Source organism: Nilaparvata lugens, chromosome X, assembly GCF_014356525.2.
Source record: "Nilaparvata lugens isolate BPH chromosome X, ASM1435652v1, whole genome shotgun sequence".
NCBI lineage: Eukaryota > Metazoa > Arthropoda > Insecta > Hemiptera > Delphacidae > Nilaparvata > Nilaparvata lugens.
The window spans coordinates 47,307,233-47,329,523 of NC_052518.1; the positions used below are offsets into that span (position 1 = coordinate 47,307,233).

A 22,291-nucleotide genomic window follows, 5' to 3' on the forward strand; every position below is an offset into this window, starting at 1 on the left:
AATTAACTTGAATCTTACCGTTTCTGTAAAAATACATATATAGTCAGCTGATTAAAAGTGAATTGCTCATACCCCTGTCATTGAGCAGTTAATACAGCACTAGCTGGGGGACTCTTACTACTTAGCCTTAGCATGTTCTCCATATGTTCAAATCTATGATTAAATTTGAACTGCATTATACAATACAAGAGGCGTGCTACAAGATGCGTGCCCCAAGGCTCTATTTTGGGGCCCCTGCTCTTTGTTCTGTACACTAACAATGTGCAGTCCTCAGTCCCAGTGGGTTCAAACATAACACTTTATGCCGATGATACGACATTGATGTTTAACAACAAAAATTTAGCTGATCTTGAAGTGGATGCTAATATAAAAACAAATATGGTAGCACAATATTACAATGAGTCACTTCTGTCAGTAAACCCCCAAAAAAGTAAATATATTATGTTTGGTTCTAAGCATCAAATGTTCCAGCCTGTGATTAGCATTGGCGAGTCCACTGTTGCAAATGTAAAAGAGGCAAATTTTTTGGGATTGATTGTTGATAAGGATCTGTCCTGGAATGCACACACTGACGGTCTGGCAACTAGAATTAGTAGGAATCTATTTATATTGAGAAATATTGTCAGGTATGTGCCAAATGACACAGCGAAATTATTATATTATGCTTTAATATATTCCCATATTGTGTATGGAATAGAAATTTGGGGTAGCTCTTCATTGAAAAACATTAATAAAATATTTATTTTACAAAAAAAGGCAATAAGATACCTGGCAGGATTAGGCTACAACCACACATGCCGAGAAGCATTCAGAGAACTATCACTTCTTACGGTTCCTTGTATTTTTATTTATAGAGTAATTTTGTTTGTAGTTAAGAATATTAATAATTTTAATACTAATTCAGACGTGCACCATTATAATACGAGGTATAGGGGCAATCTTAGTGTTCAAGCTCACAGGCTTTCTCTTTTTGAGAAAAAACCTAGTTATGAAGGAGTGAAATTATTAAATGGTCTTCCAACTTATTTAAACCATACATCGGCTACTTTCAAAACAGATTTATATAGGTTTTTGGTTGAGAAGAGGTATTATAGTCTTCAAGAATTCGTTAATGATACATGACGTAGCCTATTCTTATAGACTAGTAATTTGTAATTAGATGTAAAATTCTATTTTATAGAAACTCTCATATGACTATTGTATTGATTGATTTATGAATTGTTTTGACTTTGATAATTGACGTTGTTCAACTATATGGATGTTTTGTTCTATATTATGTTGAATAAAAATATATTCTATTCTATTCTATTCTAATAGTATGTAATCAAGAATAACTAGTTTAAAATGATTTTCCTGTAATAAATATGAATATTAAAAAAAAAATAACAGTATCACAAGGTTATTCTGATTCATTGGAGTTTTTATCTGCATGTGCATTTATCCTTTCAGCATAATAGGATACAAATACTATAGTTGACCGCGCAAAAATAGTCTGATGGAAATTGAAATGGCTGAGTACCTTCTCACCCCCGAACCCATAGACGTTTACAAGTCAAAATATATACCGGTATTAGAAAAATATTTATCAATTTGACAACTTCTTCAATAATAAACATAATTTGCACTCATCCTTTCCAACAGACTATTCTCGTGCGGTTAACTATAGGGACCTATGGCATTAAATAAAAAGTGTCTGATAATAATAATAATAATTTATTGATTCTTCTTCACTTTTACTACAATTGAAAAAAAAAACCAAAAACTTTGTATACATCATAAAAATATAAAAAGAATCAAATGGCTCACAAGACTTTCGTCTGATTGTGAGCCTAAGGAAAATACAAACAAGAAATTACAAAAATGGTGAAAACAACTACGGTAAGCAAATGAAGAAGAACAAGAGGCTTGAAAAACTAAAGAAACTATAGTAAGGTTAAGAAAAACACTAAGGGCCGTTTGCATGGTCAAAGCTTAAAGGAAATTAAATCAGCTGGTGGCTTAAACTCAAAATGAAACACATTATAACAAACACGACTTGATACGTATTTAATCCACTTAAAATGAAATTTAGTTTGAACTGTGACTGTTCAAACGGCACTAAGAGTCAGTTGCACAAAATCCGGTTAAATTTTAAACGTGATTAATTTTACGAAAATCAATCAGAGAAGCCTTTTTTTTCTAATAGGCTTTCTCTGATTGGTTCTCGTGGAGTTAATCACGGTCAAAGTTTAATCGGCTTCTGTGCAACCGGGCCTAACTCTCCAAATTCATCTGATTTGAAGCTTCTCTTCAATTAGATAGATATTCAAGTTATAACTGTGTTATAACTCTGAAAATAATGTCATAACTCTCATAACACTGTAAAAAAATAATAATCAGTTGATATGTATTGAACAATACCTTTGGTTTTATTACGAAAATCGATTTGGAGCTTTTATTTGCATAAATCAATATACTTCATAGGTAGCGAATAGCAAGATGGGCCCTGTTGTCATTATATTTTCAAATGGCTGCAAGGGACCATTCCGTTATGCACTATAATTCTGGGTACAAGTGGATCTTCGAGCAATAAACATTCCCTTTAGGTTATTTTACTGTTGGTTATGGATACTCGGCATTCTGTGCGACGTCATAGTTCCTAAGAATATTCTAGTGACGTCATAGTGACTAAGAATATCACTGCATGTGTATGCGCGTGCGTAGGTTGCCCTGTGACGTAACGTACTAAGAATATTACGGTACACCGGAATGGTGGGAGGCCAGCCAAGTTTGAGAAGTGGTGGTACAAGGGTCGCAGAATAGAAGTTGTTGATAGCTACAAGTACCTTGGAATAACCCTAACTTCATCACTCTCACCGGAGGAACAATTTAACTCAAGTGTAGCTAAGGCAAAGTTTGCACTAAACTCATTCTCCAGGATCATCGCAAGTGAGGAGGTGAATTTCAGCAGCAAGTTGAATGTTTTCAATGCAGCCTGTAAAAGTATTGTTTGTTACGGTGCACAAGCGTGGGGCTATGAGTGTGGCAGGAGAAAGTTGAGATGCTGCAACGATTTTTCTTGAGAAAAGTTTTTAATCTACCAAAATGTTCTCAAAATTTTGCTTTGTATTTGGAGACTGGATTGACACCCATTTTTATGTACACACTCAAGCTGCACCTCGATTATGTGAAAAAAATGTGTGAAGTTAATGAAAATTTAGTGTTGCAAAGCTGAAGATGAAGTAGTTTCCTATAATGCTCCAATAAATTTTTGGCTCAAGGTTTTGCAAAAATTTCCAATTAGTAGAGATTTGAATAAAATCCTATTTTTTAAAAAAGTAAAAATTTAAACTTGTGATAAACTGCTTTCAAACTTCAAATTATTCGCCAAGAGCTGGCAAACCTAACATCTCAAGTTCAAATGTATGTTCTCTAAAGTTTTCTTCGAACAAAGATGAAAAACTTCTTCAACCATGTTTGAAACTTCCAGTAGTAACAGTTTTTAGTGGATTCCCAAACGCTGGTTCTGTCTCTTATCTAATTTGAGTGATTATATTCAAGTTAATGAAAATTTAGTGTTGCAAAGCTGAAGATGAAGTAGTCCTATGATGCTCCAATAAATTTTTGGCTCAAGGTTTTGCAAAAATTTCCAATTAGTAGAGATTTGAATAAAATCCTATTTTTGTTTTCGCATTAGTTTTCAAACATCAATACTTGAAATTTCTCATTTATCTTTATCTTCATCCATCTTTATCTCGTAATCCGGAATTAGAAAAGTAGACGGCCTTTCTGGTGTTTTCATACGTTTATATTATCACCCGATGTCAATAACCGCACTCCGAAAAGAAAATAGTTTTTCACTGAAGAGATTAATTGCTGACAATTATACCGAACCGACCTGAATCGAATCGAATAACTGCTGACTCCGTAATCACTATGGTTGATACTAACTACACTACTCCTATACTACTGTTTAACTATGTTCACTCTTCGATCGCTCGAAATAGACTGAAGTGTAAAAAAAATTGAAAAAAATACAGATGCTTCACATTGCTTTGAAAGATTAGTGTGAGAAAGTAACAAATTAGATAGTTGAGACCCTTAATTTGAAATGGAATAGAAAACTAATTATTAATAAGATCAATGAACTAATAAATAAATCTCCAAATTCCAATTCAATATAGTTTTAATTTTACTCGATGAAATACGTACTATATTGAGTCAAAAAAATTGAACTGAACTTTCAATGCATTACTGTATCAACTAAAACTAAGTTGATATTTTCCTTTATAAAAAAATATTTAACCTATAAAAGTCGTTTTTATGAATGGTAATCTGGGAAGAAATGCCACAGCAATCTATTTACCCATCAAATAAACATGAATTGGACTTTGTTTATTATTTATTGAAGATTCCCCTAGAGTAAAAACTTAAACGCTGTTTTCCCACAAAACAGCTTTTTTGAGTCACTACAGTAATGATCTCCTGGTGCGATATATGGTTTATCCATCATCTGCCTCATCAAAAAAATTATTGAAAATCCTTATTAGGCGGAGTTAATAGAATTTTTCAGGTTGAGGTTAGTTAAACTAGAGTGATTGTTGAGAGTACTTACAGTTTTGACAAAGTGTTTTACAGTTTGTGTTGTAGCCATCATTCTGTTTAGGAATAAGAGACATGACAGCTGATTCTTTGACTCCGTAATGAGCTAGAGTGTTGAGTTTCTTCCAACCACAAACTGATTTGGTCGTCACATCTTCGTCTTGTAATGTCAGATGTCCGCCTCTTCCATGCCGCCATTCTAAATAGAAAAACTAATTTAATTAACATTTATAACAACCAGTAAAAATTTAAACTTGTGATAAACTGCTTTCAAACTTCAAATTATTCGCCAAGAGCTGGCAAACCTAACATCTCAAGTTCAAATGTATGTTCTCTAAAGTTTTCTTCGAACAAAGATGAAAAACTTCTTCAACCATGTTTGAAACTTCCAGTAGTAACAGTTTTTAGTGGATTCCCAAACGCTGGTTCTGTCTCTTATCTAATTTAAGTGATTATATTCAAGTTAATGAAAATTTAGTGTTGCAAAGCTGAAGATGAAGTAGTCCTATGATGCTCCAATAAATTTTTGGCTCAAGGTTTTGCAAAAATTTCCAATTAGTAGAGATTTGAATAAAATCCTATTTTTGTTTTCTCATTAGTTTTCAAACATCAACATTTGAAATTTCTAGTTTAGTCGTTAGTTGTAGAATGAAAATTTAAATTGGTAGTGAAAAGTGAAAATAACCTCATTCTTTATCGAAACGTTTATTCATCAAAATTTGGGAGAAAGGCAGTTTTTGGCTATGCCTGTCTTCTCCCAATCATATTATAATATCATGATTTGTGATTGTCAATAAATGAAATTAATTAATTAAAACCGTTGCATTAGTTTAAATACAGAATGTCTCATTCAAATTAAGTACAATGTGGTTTTCATGTTGCATACATCTCGGGCATAAAATTTAAAAATCTGGTGTGGTACACTTACACAACTTTTCCTGCTCATCGAACTGTAAGCCTCATTCTTAAACGAGAATAATATAGGCGAATAACATAGTGACGATTGGCGGCTACATATTTAAAAATAAAATCATACTATTTTATATAATTGTTTTCAGAGTATATTTTCCTTTTGTAAATTATTGTGAAATTCGATGATTTTTTAAAAGCCGTCAAAACAGCTGTTCTACAGATGAAATATCTTGACTATGTGTTATTTTGAATAAACTGCTCTACCTACCTACCTAATGTACGAGAAGGAGGTTACAAGTCAATTTCTCAAGGATGGAGTGGACCCCCTATTAGTTTCCCAGAAAGGAGACTTAATTGCTTAGGTGAAAAGAGCTGTATAATATGTTAAAAGTATAAAATATCTGGGAATAACTTTCGATTCTGATATGAAATTCAAATCACACAACGATTCACTAAAAACCATAATGAGAGCAGCACTTTACAAGTGTTCTAGAATAAGTAGCTATTTTCCTGTTGGCACTATAAGAATTAATGATACTAAGTGCGCTATACTATGGCATCTCAATACAAAATTTAGAACCAAAATACTGTATTTGAAACAACCATCACAGAATATTGTAAAAAGAATAATAAGAACTCTTTTTAATAGTATCGAACGTCAGCTATTAGGAATTATGTCAATGGGTTATTTCAAAAACCAATTCAGAGAAATCAATAAATAAACTATGAATTAAGAAATAGAATTTATAGACCTCACAGATTCAACAATAAGTATGGTTAAAGAGCTCCAGAATGCAGAATTTCATATGTTTTGAACTCAGTGCCTATTGAATTGTGTAACTTACAAAGAAAAAGTGAAATTGAACAAAATTAAAGTTATTCTTTATGACAATTAATTAATGATTGAGACATACTGTTGGATATCAGAGTAAAAAAGCAAGCTTACAATGGTTTAGTCAGACAGGCAATCATTCAATGAGAATATAGGATAAGGTTTCATATTATGTTGTAAATTATTATTTATTAATTTTGCACTCTACATTTTAATAATATTCATCCAATGTATTACATATTTATATATTTGTTTATATATTGCATTTGAAGGTATTTCTTTTAATATCTATCAAATAGCTGATACCTAGAGGGATTGAATATAATATGTATAATGTTTTTATTGAAATTGTATTTTAAAATAAATGAATTGAAATTGAAAGCTTTTTGACATTCATTTGAACAAACGCATATATATATATATATTATATATATATATATATATATATATATATATATATTATATATATATAAAATATTATAATATATTATATATATATATAAAATTGTAAAGTTTTAATATTATTATAAATATTATCGTGTACAATACATACGTTGTTGACAAAACTTACCTAGATCTAAATCATAGATTGAAGGACGCAACGAAAATGGTGTATTTTTGTAGAGGGCGTCTAATATTTTTGATTTCACCTGGCTTATAGTATCACAATCTAATACTTTGCACTGGGTCTTCTCATCCAACTCATCTTGTACTGCCTGCAAAGCCATATCCAATTACTTATAGATTCCATAGAGCATATAAAACATATAGCCTATCTAATAAATTATATTAAAAAATGAAATTAATGCATATTATACAGAATCCGGCATAAAAACCTGACGGATTTTAAGGGATGATAATTGAAGTGTGTTTCGTACAATTAAAACATGTAATATATCAAATTTTGCAATGAACAGTGAATTACATAGATTACTCGCAAAGTCTTTTTATTTGGAGACTATGTCATCCAAATGTTTTAAGTTACTTTTCACACACTCACTTAACCTAATACTAAAACTTGCCATTGCTTGCTCAATCATCACTTGTGGATTTGCTTCAATTTCTTGTTGAATGACTTCCTTTAGTTCTGTGGATTGTTGGCTGCCCAAAAACGATAATTTTGTTAATTCACAAATCACGACAATTTTGAAAATGTGTCTCTTCATTTGAAAGAATAACGGAATCCTGGTGGACATTTTCGAGAATGATCTCGCAAGCGGCTTTGCGATGTGCCCAATCATTTGCATTAAGTTGTTGCACTAAAATTATCTACACTATATATACGGATGGAATTTTTGGTCGGAATGAAGAATTCGTCGAACACTTCGATCAGAAATGGCTAGCGCAACAGCATGTTTCGCTGCTGAACGTCGTGGTGACCGTGTAACAGCTCTCTTACCGCATTAATGTTTTCAGGCGTTCTCACAGTCCGTTTTCGTCCTGTTGGTTTCGTTTTCAAAGCAGACGACGTGCTCCTAAAATTCATTACCCACAAAAAGATCGTATTCCTACTGGGAACAGGCGCGTGTTGATTTAAATTGAAATCTCTGCGAAATAAACGCTGTGTTAAAATAACTGAGTCATTATTTCTAAAATAAGCTATAAACACAAACGCTTGATGTTTACTTGACCACGACATACTGGCTACTGGAATGGCAAGAATAGACCTGTCGATGTACAACATTCACGCCTTTTCAATGACAGTGGTGCCAACATAACAATTACTACAAAATCGTCAGATATATGCCGGTCCCTGTACTACACAACAGTGCCCTAAATAACAGTAATTCGAAGAAGTAAAATGTGGTTGCATTTTATAGTAATAGCAGTTGAACAAGCAAAGGGGCTGTATGAGATAGATATTTCTGTCACTTGTTTTTAAAACAAGACAAACAAACTTAAAACAAGACTAGTTAAGCTAGTCAAGCTGAATCCCCCATCTCTTTTAAAGATTCAATTTCAAAAACTTGTCTACAAAAATGATCGACTGCATTTGCAGAGTCTACAGCATGCTGTGAGCACATATCATAGTAATACTCAACACTTCAGCTCCAGAATAGGATGCCCAGCAAGCCATTTTACTCCAAATATTATTGTTACAGCCAATATTTTTAAATAAGGAAACCTTATTAATCATCCCTTATTAAGTAACCAAAGAGAAAAAAATAACGAATAGGGGTCAACTTATAATAGATTTCTCTATGAGTAAGAAAATATTACTTATAAAATGCGTTATAAATTAAAATAAAATATTGAAATATTCTATCTTTAAATTAAAATAAAATATTGAAATATTCTATCTTTAAATTAAAATAAAATATTGAAATATTCTATCTTTATATATCATAATAAAATTTTCTAATTCTAAAAAGACCTCAAAAAATGAGTTATCACAACTTGACCAATTAAAAAGTGAGCATCAATCCATCTCTATTGTGGATGTTGCCCATATAAGTTTTTGCTTGTGGGTGAGTAATGAAATGAGTGCGAAGATGATTGATGAAATGATCAAACATCCATTCCTACCGGTGGGATTTGAACCCACGACCAGGCAGTGAGGCAAGCATAGCAGGTTCAAGTTGCAAACACCACACCGGACAACAACGCTTGAAACAATTCCCTCAGTAGAAGCTCATTAGATTAACCAATTTGCCCCGAATTTTCCAACGCGGGTGCTTATATAATATATTATAAATTATTACAGGTGCCTAAAGGTATAAGGTACTGCATCTATCAAATAACCTTTAAACGTTTGAATAATTCAATTCCAAGTATATACGTTGAGTTTAAAACAATTGCTATCATTCAATCAAAAATTTTTAAAAAATCAAAATTATTTGAAAAATGTTTGTTTTAAAAATATATCACTCAATGCTTCATACAATCTGTCAGAAAATAGGCTCATGAAAATGTTTAAATGATGGACAACAGTGCTAAGCAGATCCCAGGGCAATGAAGTGATAGTTCGATAAAAATATACATATCACAATCTTTATCCTGGATTATTACTATTTTCCATCATGTTATTTATTTTACGTAATTTTACATCCTTCAGTCGGTGATTTTCCAACTGATTTCATATTATAAGGTGGTGGAATTACTTTGCTGACAAGAGTGAAAACATGAAATGGAAATTAGATCTTACTCATATTCATCCAATGCTTTGAAATAAGAGGTTTAAGGGCCTGTTCGTTTGCATTAAGTGGCAGAATGGGAACTGTATCTTTTTAATGGGAACTATCATTTTTCTTTTCTTAATTCTGCTACAGAATCAGTATGCCATATCACTTACTAAAACAAACTATTTACTCATTACACTGAAAACTTAGATCACTTTAGTAAATCTACATAGCATAAAACATATAATAAAAATAATGTTACTTGAAAAAACATGCTAGCTATAGGAATTTGGTGCAATTGAAGGTGATGATGGTATGATGGATAAACTTACGTTCAAGTTAAGCAACCATAATAAACTTACAAGGATAATGTGAACAAAGTGAAACGCAAAATACAACAAATTATTCAGAAAAGAGACTTTTGAAAATAAAGAATGATTTAATAAATAATTTTGTTGTTCGGTTCACATACCTGATACGTTTGGTACGGTATCTTTTCATAACGTGGATCTTCCTGGATTAGCCGGATAGTCTGGGGAGTAATGAAATGAACCAATTAAGTTATTGTTTTTTATAGAATTACAAATACTCTTATTGTTTTTCTCTTAGACAATACATATTACTGATATTACTATGGTATTCGATATTAAAGTACTTGAAATGTTTGTGGAAGATTTCTTCACGTCATTGTAGCAAATCAAATTCAGAACATTTAGTACATTTTTAGATGTTTTCGTCAGCAATGAGAAAGGCAAAGGTGTGCTGTCCTAGCATCCACAAGTACTATAAGAACGCAAATATACTGACCACTACTCCATGATTGATTTGCTCCCTGAGCAGTCGCTCCTCAGACAAGGAGTAGCGAGCATCGTGAGTGACCATATCGACAGGTCCTTTCTCAATTTGGTGCTTGATCGCCTTGTATAGCAGGAACAGCGACGACCCGGCGTATTCCTTGAGGTATTTGTACATGCAAAGTGCCATCCAGTTGGTGAGCATCTTCTCCACCACAGACTCCGTTCGCCTTAGCATTAGCTGCGGGTGTTTCGTGCTTACAGATTTATCAATCAGTCTTAAAAGTAAATTGCGCAGTATATCGGTTGCATATTCCATTTTGCTCATCAGAACAACCATCAATAAAGACGCCACATTAACCCTGAAACATACATACAGTAAAAATTGGTGAGCTCCTTATAGTTCATTAGTAAAGTATAGAAATGGATGTCGAATGCGCAATTACCCTAATCATATATTCGGACGAGTTGCGTACTAAATTTAGAAATCAGTAAGTCAAATGATAAGCAAGAAAATTATTATTATTATTTGATTGCATTATAACGCATTCAATGAGCACAATTCCAACGGTGTACGACATGTTAAATGGATTTACCTTCATGAGGGGGAAAATTATCTCGTTCTACAAAGTGTAACTTCATCACAATATAAAATGAATAATACTAGTGTCAAAGTGCCAATAAACATTCAACTCAATGAGAAACGGAGAGTATCTCGCAGCACTCTCTCAACGAACACGGAAATGGTTCTACCAAGATATAGACTACAAGATATAAGATGAATCTCAACCCCTCAAGCGGTGAGAGTGACTGGCGTGGTAGTGATAGGAATGTTTCTCACACATCATCCTCTCTCACTCTGCATTGATAAGGCCAGTGTACAAAATGTTCGAAGTGAGGTTACCGGTTGCTGACAACAAACTGACCTAACTTTTACCCCTACTCTAAAAAATCAAAGTCGAGTTGTGGGAGTCGGAGGTTCATGTTATAACTCGTCGCCTATATCTTCGAGGACCATAATGACTGCTCTGAGACCGACAATACTTTTCAATACATCTGGCAGGCAATTGAAAATCCTTAGTCCCGTATAAAGTATAATTGTTCAATTGTTACATCAAATAAATTGTATATTTTTCTAAAGTTACTAACACATATGATTTAAAGGGTTGATATCAAGTCATAGCAGAGTTTAAAATCGGCAAAAAATTATTAATTTACAACATGAAACAAGGGTTAATCCAAGTATTCCCAGTGCTGTTTTTGTAACAATAACAGTTCCTGAACGCAATGTACCAGTAGCCCTGAGGGGTATTCAGAACAGGTATTTGGGGTCCTCCCCCAAGAATTTATTTCAATTTAGCCACAAAAGTGGTAGGCCTATTTTTAAAAGCTATTTAGGAGCTAGAAAAATTCAGTAGTGTAATGTAGCCGATTATTTGACATGAATTTTCACAATCCGAGATCATCGATTGTTTAAAAATTAAAAGTGTCGACGACGGTGAAAATTCATGACAAGTAGAATTGGACTGAAAATGTATGCCTCTTGGCAGTCGGCTACGAGGACGGGACCTGGAACTATATACAGCAGATAATCGGGCCCGGCTCTACCCCTCTGTTCCGAGACAACATAAAGCATTGTTGATTAGAGAATTGTAATTTGTTTTGATAACTTCGGGTCTCTATAACTCATGAGTTATAGAGTTAGATCAATTTAACCTCTCGCAAACCAAGCGATTCCGTCTTTATAAATTGTTACTATAATACCAGCTCAATACCATACATAATATAACCCGAATTACCAATACTAATTACACCATTACAGTAGTTTTTCAATAATTTTTCCGGTACACTATAAGAAATTAAAAAAAACCATACCTGGCTAAATCTTTAATAAGATTAGAGTAAATTAAATAATATTTATCTGAGTCAGTTTGAAATTTTCTATTTCTATCAAACTTCAATCGCATAATAGCTCACCTAAAGTATCAACAGTTTTATTTAAATTTTCTGTCCCAAGTGGTGCCGGAACGGTGTACCAGCGCGTACCGTTACAAAAGTAGCACTGAGTATCCCGTAAATTGATGACACTCGTCCAAAAATAATTAATAATTTGAAACAGAACTGCAAAAAATGGAATAATCACTTACTTATCTCTAATATTAAAAGTATTTTGGGCTTCAAGAGTTTCAATGAAAATTAGGACGAAATTCTTGTTATCAATTAGTTGCTCAAATTGCAGCATCGCTGCATCATAGTTTGTTGGAGGCCCGTTTATTCGAACCTGCAAAATAAAATCATCCAATTAATAAATGGAATGGCTTGAGAATTCCAATTTCCAGTGACTGACAGTTAATTATAGATGACGGAAGAGAAATATTTCAACACACACCTTAACTTGGTGTTTCTTTTATTATTTGCTGCCAATGCGAGAGAAAACTTAAAAATGATCTATTTCCAAGAACGCAAAACTTCAATCAGTTGGAATAATGTGAAAAAATGATATTAGTTAGTAACTAAAATTAAAACATAAAATCAAATTGCATAGATAGATCATGGACCAAGGTCCATTGTTAACTGTATATACAAGTACAACAATCAAACTTTTCCACAATAAACTCTTCTAGAGTCATGATAAATTTAATTATGAAAACGTACTCGTATAATATAATAAACTGTACCATAGTTGTACATTGGGAAACAATTACCAGACGTTTGGATGCATCTATCATGACAACTAAAGGAATAAGATATTGTATACTATTGTAACAATATATATTGTTATTGTATCTCAAAGCCATATCATTCATTTCTCAATTCTAATTACTGGATACATTAGTAGTATGTTAGGAATTTCGTTAATCAAATTGATTTTTTCACTATAAGGGATTTTCTCAGGTCTGCAGCAACTTCTCCATGCGTAGGGAAGCTTCCCTTGCATGAGAGTATTTATTGTCAAATGAATATTTTGATGAATGAGAAAAAAGGAGAATAATTGTGTAGAAGAACAAAGGCAAACAGTTAAAAGTCCTTACCTTTGGGTTAGTGAGTATGGGATGATCACGCACGCCAGGAAAGAATACTTTGAGGATATATTCGTTGTGGTCCAAAGTGGGGATTCCGGACGATTCCAGATCTGCAGTCAAATCAGTCATGTCTGTCTGTAGTTCAGCAAATGCTTCAACAATAAATTATAATATAACTTAATAAACAAAAACACTCAGCGCCAAACAAAAATATCTTAATAATGTGAGCAACTGAGTATCAATCCTCACATCGCTAATAGCCAATCAATCACTATTTTAGTCTTTCTTTGAAATATTTGTTGAAATAATGAATTGTCAATATTAAGTGTTGACATTATCATTAACTATGTCTCACTACACCACTATAAGCCGCAACAGTTGCAAGCAATAATTATAACAATGATGAATGATGTGCAAAATTTCGAATTAAAATAATAAAGTTGTGAATTTATGAATCTATTATGTAAAAGTAGTCAGATGTTGAATCAAACTAAAGTTTCAGTAACAAATATTTGTCATTTAGAAATATATCAAGGATAACATTTTTCAATAAGCTTCCCATCTGATTGAAATATCTAAAAATACACAGAAATAAATTTAAATTTCAGGTTAAGAAATATCTGATGGATAAGAGCTTTTATTCCGTTGATGAATGTGTGAAATGTCCTCTTTTATATCCATGCTGTATTTTGTTGAGTTTTAGTATTATATTATACAGATTAAATTCGTAGGCCAAAAACAAATTGGCACACTCCATCTCTTTTTAGGAAATCACTGGTTAACATTGGAAGTGCATAAGAAGATCATTACAAATCGCAGCTGAGATGTCAGCTGGATTATCAATTACATGCAATTAATAACTCAATACAACTTTCCTAGACTTCCCCAGTGCTTTCAGTAGAACAGCTAACAGAATATCAGAGGCATTTTGAGCGAGTTCTCCAGCCAGGGGCTCACTAGTAAAGGTTTTTTCATTGACGGTTTTCATCAAATGCTTTCTCATGCACTTGAGAATAAATAATTTGATCGCAAATACTAAATATTTTTATCTAATTATAACGAATTAGCGCCGTTTATAGAGTACCAGATTAAACATAATCAGAATATCTGGTAGTTGAATCTTATGTATAAAATTATTTAATTATTGAGCAGTTGGGTGGTTATGTAATATTGCATACCTTGCTTGCATTCCGAGCGGACGTTGCTCTCCAACGTGTCCATTTGTATCTGAATGCGTTTGTACTCTCGCTCCGCCTGAGTGGACTTGCGACGATACAGTACAAGAACCATTATGAAAACAAGTAGAAGACAGACCACTGCAACCGTGATTCCAGCCATCGCTTCCGGAGGAAAAAAGTACGCATTCATCATTTCATATCTCAAGTATCCAATAGGAAAACGAAGTGAGCGACCAATTCTTACCTAGAACAAAATCACACACACTTCAATCAAATCAAAATCACATAGTCGATGACAAATAACAAAATTCATTGTTTATTCATCTTTGAATAATTCATTCATTTATACAACTGCATAATATTGAAATGTTATCACGTACTATCAATTTCATCAAACTGATTCAATATTTCTCAAATTTTTGTGAATCCTTGAGTGTTCATTTTTCCTAATCTGATTAGGATTCAAACTCCCAGTAGAATATTTATTTTCAGACTACAAATTTCTGTTGTGAAATGTTAAAAAATAAATCATAACATCCATTTCATCTTGGCTATTGTCATGGTGTGGCAGTACTTGAAATTTATGAATCGATAAACTGGACTTTAAAAAATCATGACATGATTCATGATTTCTTTTTGTCCGGGCGCAAAAGTACTTCCGTGGTCATTTTTGGGAAACAACCGTGGAAGTTGTCGTTTCTTCGTGAGGACTGGTATAATGAGGAATCCAATGATGATAAGTCTAAATCACAGGCAAACTCCTCGAAAGCAAGATGGCCGCCAAAAATTTTCAGGTTTTATTTATCGCCTGAATTTTGGTAACCGTTAAAGATATTCCACCTTTTATTGTACGAAAATATTCGATAAACCTTTCACTACTATTTATATCTTATGAATTTTTCCTCTAAAACAAATATTTCGTTAGTTATAACCTCCCAAAACCCTACAAGAAATAGTCTTTTTCCATGTTCTCAAATGTCTTTCTATATAACTTTTTCTGTGCAAGATATACAGGGAAATGCTGAATCTATGAAACTCAGATTGTTTTCTCAGCTTCAAAATGATATATCTTCACACGCTGTAAGTCGAAAAATGTTTCCTTAAGCGTCCTCCAAAGAAAACCTTGCATGATTTATGGTGCGTTTTTCCATAGGCATGAGGTAACAAGCTAGAACTAGGTTATGTTTATAGAATGCATGTAGTAATGTGTAGGTAATGTTTTCTGTTTCTCAATTATTCTTTTCTAGATTATTATGACAAAAAATAGTGTAAGTTACTTGGACGTGAATGCCTTTTGCAGTGCTCGAAGGGGCAAAAGGCCCCTTCTCGGCCTTGTGACTTAAGATACTATTGCAGTTAACATTCACTCATATTATTCAGACAGTGTCGTAGATTATTCCCGCAGTTTCAAAATGACTAGTTGAAGGTGTACGTTCATTTTCCAAGACTGGAGCGTCATCGGAGTGAAAAGAGTGAAAAGTACAGAATGCAGCGGAAAACACGTTTTTTCCACCATATGCCAAACCTAACAATTATAAAAGCGTGTCTCATGACTCCTTGAAGGTACAGACTTGGAAATGATATCAATCCTCCTCGTTATTATGTGTAGAAAGAGAATATCCATGATGGCAGTCTCAAAAGAATTTGTCATCATAAAAAAACAATATGGCGGCAAAAAATGGTTGATTTAAAAAAAATCGCCGATAATTCTATGATGTGCCTTTTTTAGTACATTTGCGCCCGACTGAATTGAGAAAAAAGGCAACTTACAACAACAAGAGGCAGTCCATTATCAGTGTTGATGTTGAGTTCGTCGAATGGAGCCGGCTGAGCATCGGGAGGTGAACAAACGAGCTGAGTTGAAGCCAAAGACGTGACATTGCATTGTGCCGAACCTATTGTCACATTTATATCCGATTCATCAGTAGCTACGTTCAGGTTGTCGCCCTGTCAACAAAATATCAATCAATAATTTGCTTCAATTCAATATTCATTGGATATTATTCACAGGCTGTCATACTATGAAATACTCCCGTTGGATTTGTGACCTTTTGTTGACCAGCAATGTCTACTCTGTCACTGAATAACCAGAAAGGAAAGTTGGCTAAATTTGGCAATTTCCAGTGCACATGTGCGAGATCCGACGTGTAAGAACAGATTACGGATGACTCCCGTACAGACAGCCCCAAAACATATAAATTAATTTTTCTTTTGAATCTTGATAAATGAGCATTTTTTCAAAATTGTAAATGAAACTATTAAAAAATGTTATTTGTAACGATATGCTTCACTATAATTTGAAAGACGCGCCACTAGGCGAAATCTACTATTTTTAATGGCACCTTCAAATATATGTGCATCGAATGTGATCATACCCAAAGAATTTTCCGGGAACATGTGATTACTCCTAGTTGCATTTACCTAGAACTAGCACATGATATTCAATTAAATTTTTGCACTAGCTAGAACTAATGGCCACTAGCTTCAAGTTTTTATTTAATCGACCTAATGCAAGCTCATAAAATGCAGTCATTTTTTAAGAAAATAGTTCACAGACATGAATACAAAATTATTAATTTTGATATTATGTAAATAATTTACGCACAACTTGACAAACCAACACAAAAAATCAGAGTAATGATTGAAATAATTACCTCAATCACAAGTAGATCTCCCGTGTACAATTTTATTTTCTCAGTGAAGACAAAAACGACAGGATCCTCATAATAGATCAGCTGACACCTTAGGCTTTTGAAATGCTTTTCTAGGTCCAGTAAAGCTTCAACATGGTCCATGATGAATCCAATCTTCAATCCCAACCTCGTGCCTTGGATCTTGCCCGGTGACTGTTTCAATACCTTCTCGAAGCTCACACTTGGTGACGGACATTCCATCTGCGTTGGGTTCAGAACAGTGCAGTCCTGAAAAATGCAATTCATCACAATAATCTATTTTCTGATGAACATGAGAAACGCATTTCATTAATGCTGTCGTTGTTTTGAGTGCGTAGTAGCAGTCAGTGATTCATAAAATCGATGTTCCATAATATTTTTTTATATTACATATTATGTACGGTAATATAAAAAATATGCCTCCAGCAAAAATGTGAATAAAAAGTAGAAGAGAGCTGAATAGATGGTATGTGTTACTGAGAACAAAGTTAACAGATAAATAATTCATGTTTCAATTACGTTCAACGTGAAACAAGTGATAATCACAAAAAACAAATGTTACTAGCTTTCAATTTTATTATTCAAAACATACGATGAATTTACAAAACAAAATATTAGATAGGCTACTGTAACAATTCAAACACCCCGCTCTCATAGGATATTAATTATTAGAATAGCGGAGTCATCACTCAGGCCACCAAATTGGACTTTTGAACTGGTGAGCTGAGAGAGTGATGACCGCGTAGAGGCGAAACTAGAGAGAGAAAGTTCCGAGACGCGCTAGAGGAAGGTTGTGCTTGAGATAGTGAGATGTAGTTTTTAGTAATGTGATTGAGTTTAGAGAGAGAGTATAGATGTTTGTTATGGGATTTTTTTCAATAGAATGAGATTGTTTTGGTGAATTTGCGTATTTATTTAATAATATTATCCTATAAAAGTAGCAGGGCCCAGGACCCAAAAAACCTGGTGGTGGCAGCTCTACTGGAGAGCACTGTCATGCTCGCCACGCACGCCACAAGTGGTGACTTGGCGGTGGGATCCGAACTCTGAAAACTTTTTAAAAGTATTTCAACCGTGAAAGAACAGTAAAAATTGTCTCCGAAAGATAATATTGGTGCCGTGATAGTTTCAAAGTTCATTGTTAAGCATTACTAAATTTTAATTCGCTTTTAAATGTGTGTACGTGATTGTGTTAAACTCTTGATTATGTGTATTATGTATTTCGTTAGTTTGTGAAGAAGAAGAGAACTTTTTACTACCAAATAATGATCAGTATAAATTTATTTCTACATGTATTCGGACAAAAGGTGAAATTTCTTAAACTCATAGTTCAATATCAATATCATAGTTCAAATCCGTTCAGAAATATTTTCTAAATAACGTTGACGTCTCAAAAATGATGCAGCTAAAAAAATTATTAAATTCAATTTTAAAGAGTTTTGAACAGTGAGTTCGAAAATTATTCGGATGAAATATGAAACCGGCGCGCGATTGTTGAACTGTGGAAAGCGGAAGTGTCTTGAGTCAGCAGAACGCGGGCAGCGAACCAGCGAAACGTTGAGGTGGGGATTGGCAGAGGTGTGACGTGGGCTTCCTCCAACTTTTGGGTGTTGGCGAATACGTCACCAGGTTCATCGCTTTTCAGGCTACACGACTCCATAGAGACTGTCGCTGTCATTCTACCAGCTGTTCGGCGGATGACAACTGTAATAACATGGATCTACTACTGGGGCAACGTTTGCGGCATTCTACGATGGAGATGAAGTAGAATGAAGTAGATTCAATTAAATTTGGTGAGCAATTTATACAGCTCTTTCTATATTGAAAATATAATTGTTATTATTTATATATTTATCGAATTGTTATGTTGGAGATAGACTTCCCAATGAATTCATTTTATGATAGGTCTACATTCGTTTATTTAGAGCTCATATCAAATTATTAATGTTCATTTTTATGCTGAATCGATCAGGTCAGATATCAATATTGTTTATTATAAAATAATTTAAGATGAAAAGATTTCAGGAAATTATCTAGGTCACACAAATAGATTAAATTTATTGTTTTATGAGAGTTATTTATTTATGCAAATGAAAGGTTAATTATAAAAATTTAAAATGGCTGAGAGAGTTAATTTTGAAGGGCAGGAAGTAGAAGTTCAAGCTGCTTTTGAAGCGCTATCAGCTAGATTAAATCAACTTAGTATCACACTAAACGAAACTGTTAACAGAGACCTAAATAGAACAGATACAAATTTAGTAGATGTAGAACTTGTTACACCCCCTGAGCAAAATGTCAAACCAAATTTCGATCTAGTTAGCAGTATTCCAACATTCGATGGAGAGCAGTCAGATCAAATTCATTCTTTTCTTGACACTGTTGATGGAATCTCTCAATTGTGTGGCTGGTCAGAATTTCAAAAGACACAAATTATCAGATTAAAACTTACCGGAAGTGCATTATTGTTTTTCAAGTCAGATGATAGGTGTAGGAATGCAAAATCTGCAGCTGAAATTAGAACAGCTTTGGTTGAGCGTTTTGGTGATAGCCTACCAAGTCGCTATTACTATGAGCAATTGGCATCAATCCAACAAAATAAAGGAGAGTCAATTGAAAAATATGCAGACCGAGTCATGAACATTAGTAGGAAGACGATTAGAGTAACAGCAAGTGATGAAGCTAATAAAATACTAAGGGAAGAAGCTGATAGGAGAGCCATGGAGTCATTCCTAAGAGGATTACTTGGCGAAATAGGGAAACAAACTCGAATCAAATTCCCAACATCCTTTAAAGAAGCAGTAACAACAGCCATAGCGATTTCCAACCTAGATAGAAAACCCTTCCAAAATGAACAGGAGCCATCTAGAAAAGTATTTAGCACAATAACTCAAAAAAATTGTTATAACTGTGGGAAGATTGGACACATCGCTAGACATTGTAGGAAGAGAGTTGTACACACTGACACCCAACAAGTGGGCATTAGAGTTTTTAACTTTTGTAAGAAAAAGGGTCATCTAGAAATTGAATGTAGAATGAAACAATATTCCGCAGATAAAATTTGTAACAATTGCAACAAGCGAGGACATCTTGCACACAATTGTTGGGGAAGTGGGAAAAAGATAAATGACAACCGAAAAGATCAAGAGAAGTTGTTAAACGACAACGGGGAGCTCAAGACCGCCGTTGGGAACCCCAAACATTAGTAAATTCAGATCAGTTTTGTAATAGGTCTGGACAGGCGAGACGAAGTAAGCCCAAAATTGTAACTACATTATGCCAAAATAGTGCCGAAGAACTAGTTGTGGATGGTAGTATTGGAGGAGTGGAAGAAAGATTGTAGTTGATACGGGAGCACAAGTATCCCTTATCACAAGACAAATCGTAACTGGCACAATCACTCCAAGCAACATCCTAATTAGAGGCATCGCTGGAGCCCTTATGCGAGTGCATGGGACAGTGAGGCAAGTTATAAAACTGAATGGGATGGAGGTAAAATGCGACTTAATAGTAGTTGACTTACCAGACACCTATATTGCAATACTGGGATATGATGTTCTCAAAATTAAAAAGTCAGTCATAGACCTTGATCGTAGTATATTATTTATGGAGGGAAGGCAAGTTGCGCGACTTTATGAAAGAAACAGTTCCAATGAAGATTACAAAAAGAGTGGCTATATGAAGGTTGAAGAAAAAAATACTCAATCAAAAACTATAAGTATGAAAAGTGAAGGAAGTACTCAAACAGATTTTACAAATTCAAAGATAGAAGAAAATTATATCCAATCAAAACCGATAACTTCAAAATTACCCTCAGAATCGACAGTTCATGTTAATGCGTATTGTAGAACCAATCTCACAATACCTGCTAGGTCGGAGAGAATAGTACAAATCAAATTGGGAGAAAACAATAAAGAATTGAAAAATGAATTAGAAAACAAAGTAATAATAACAGAGCCGCTAATTATTTATCCAGATTTCTCAAAAGCATTTATTCTTAGCACAGACGCCAGTAATTTCGCAATTGGATCAATTTTAGCTCAGGAAATCAATGGAGTTGAACATGTTATTGCATATGCATCTAGACAACTCAATTCAGCAGAACAAAATTACAGTGTAACAGAGCGAGAGCTATTAGCAGTTGTGTGGGCTGTTAAATATTTTAGATGTTACCTCTATGGTAGATCATTCACTTTATATACTGATCATAGTGCTATCAAGTGGCTTTTATCACTGAAAGATCCATCAAGTAGACTAACCAGATGGGCTTTGAAGTTGGCTGAGTACGATTATAAAGTAATTCACAAGCCTGGTGTTAAACACTCAAATGCAGACTGCTTAAGCAGAGTTATATACAAGAATACAGTTGAGAATCTTCCACTGTTAGACTTGGAAATCATAAGAGAGAAGCAGTGAGCAGACGAAGAGTGTCAGCGCCTTCGAGAGTATCCTAGTTTCAAATTGAGTCCAGAAGGGATCATTCACTTCAAGAAACATGATAAGAAGTTGATTGTTATACCAAGAAGCCTTCGAAAGAAAGTTATTCGTCTCCACCATGATCTTCCTTCTGCCGGTCATGGGGGCATTAAGAGAACAATTGTAAGAATTCAAGAAAAGTTTTATTGGCCTAAAATGAAGAATGACGTAACTAATTTTATAAGAGCGTGTGAAGAATGTAGTAAAAGAACAGATTACGGAAAATCGAAAGCACCCTTAGGAGAATTTGAAGAAGTGACCGAGTTTGGATACAGACTGTCATGTGATATTCTAGGTCCACTTCCGTTATCAAAGTCAAGAAACAGATACATCCTAACAGTAATTGATCATTTTACTAGATATGGGGATTTTATCGCCCTACCGGATCAAACTTCTGAGACTATTGATTGCACAAGCACTAATACAGAGAGTGATAACAAGAATCGGCGTACCAATGGAATTAATTACTGATCAAGGAACTAATTTTACGTCTGATCTGATGAAATCGATGTGCAAACTTCTAGGAATAAGAAAACTACAAACAACAGCTTATCACCCAATGAGTAATGGTAGAACGGAAAGAGTTCACAGAACTATACCAAAAATGTTGAGTCATTATGTCAACAAAAATCAAGATGACTGGGATGAGTTGCTTCCCATGGTGAATATGGCATACAATTCGCAAGAGCACGAATCAATTGGATACA

The 22,291-nt window shown here is 33.9% G+C and overlaps 1 protein-coding gene across 2 annotated transcripts in view; it reads right to left on the reverse strand.

Moving 5' to 3' along the window:
• LOC111053334 (plexin-B-like) overlaps positions 1–22,291 on the reverse strand; it is a 170,810-nt gene that overhangs the window by 44,454 nt on the left and 104,065 nt on the right. The window contains exons 11-19 of one of the 2 annotated variants that reach the window (XM_039441246.1): positions 17,094–17,360; positions 16,210–16,386; positions 14,440–14,683; positions 13,271–13,371; positions 12,386–12,519; positions 10,252–10,600; positions 9,917–9,976; positions 6,897–7,041; positions 4,595–4,780 (exon numbers count right to left, since the gene is read on the reverse strand). In XM_039441246.1, the coding sequence (XP_039297180.1) occupies positions 4,595–4,780; positions 6,897–7,041; positions 9,917–9,976; positions 10,252–10,600; positions 12,386–12,519; positions 13,271–13,371; positions 14,440–14,683; positions 16,210–16,386; positions 17,094–17,360 (1,663 nt within the window). Of the gene's footprint in view, positions 1–4,594; positions 4,781–6,896; positions 7,042–9,916; positions 9,977–10,251; positions 10,601–12,385; positions 12,520–13,270; positions 13,414–14,439; positions 14,684–16,209; positions 16,387–17,093; positions 17,361–22,291 lie in introns of both variants that reach the window. The other variant, XM_039441245.1, reaches the window with a different exon arrangement.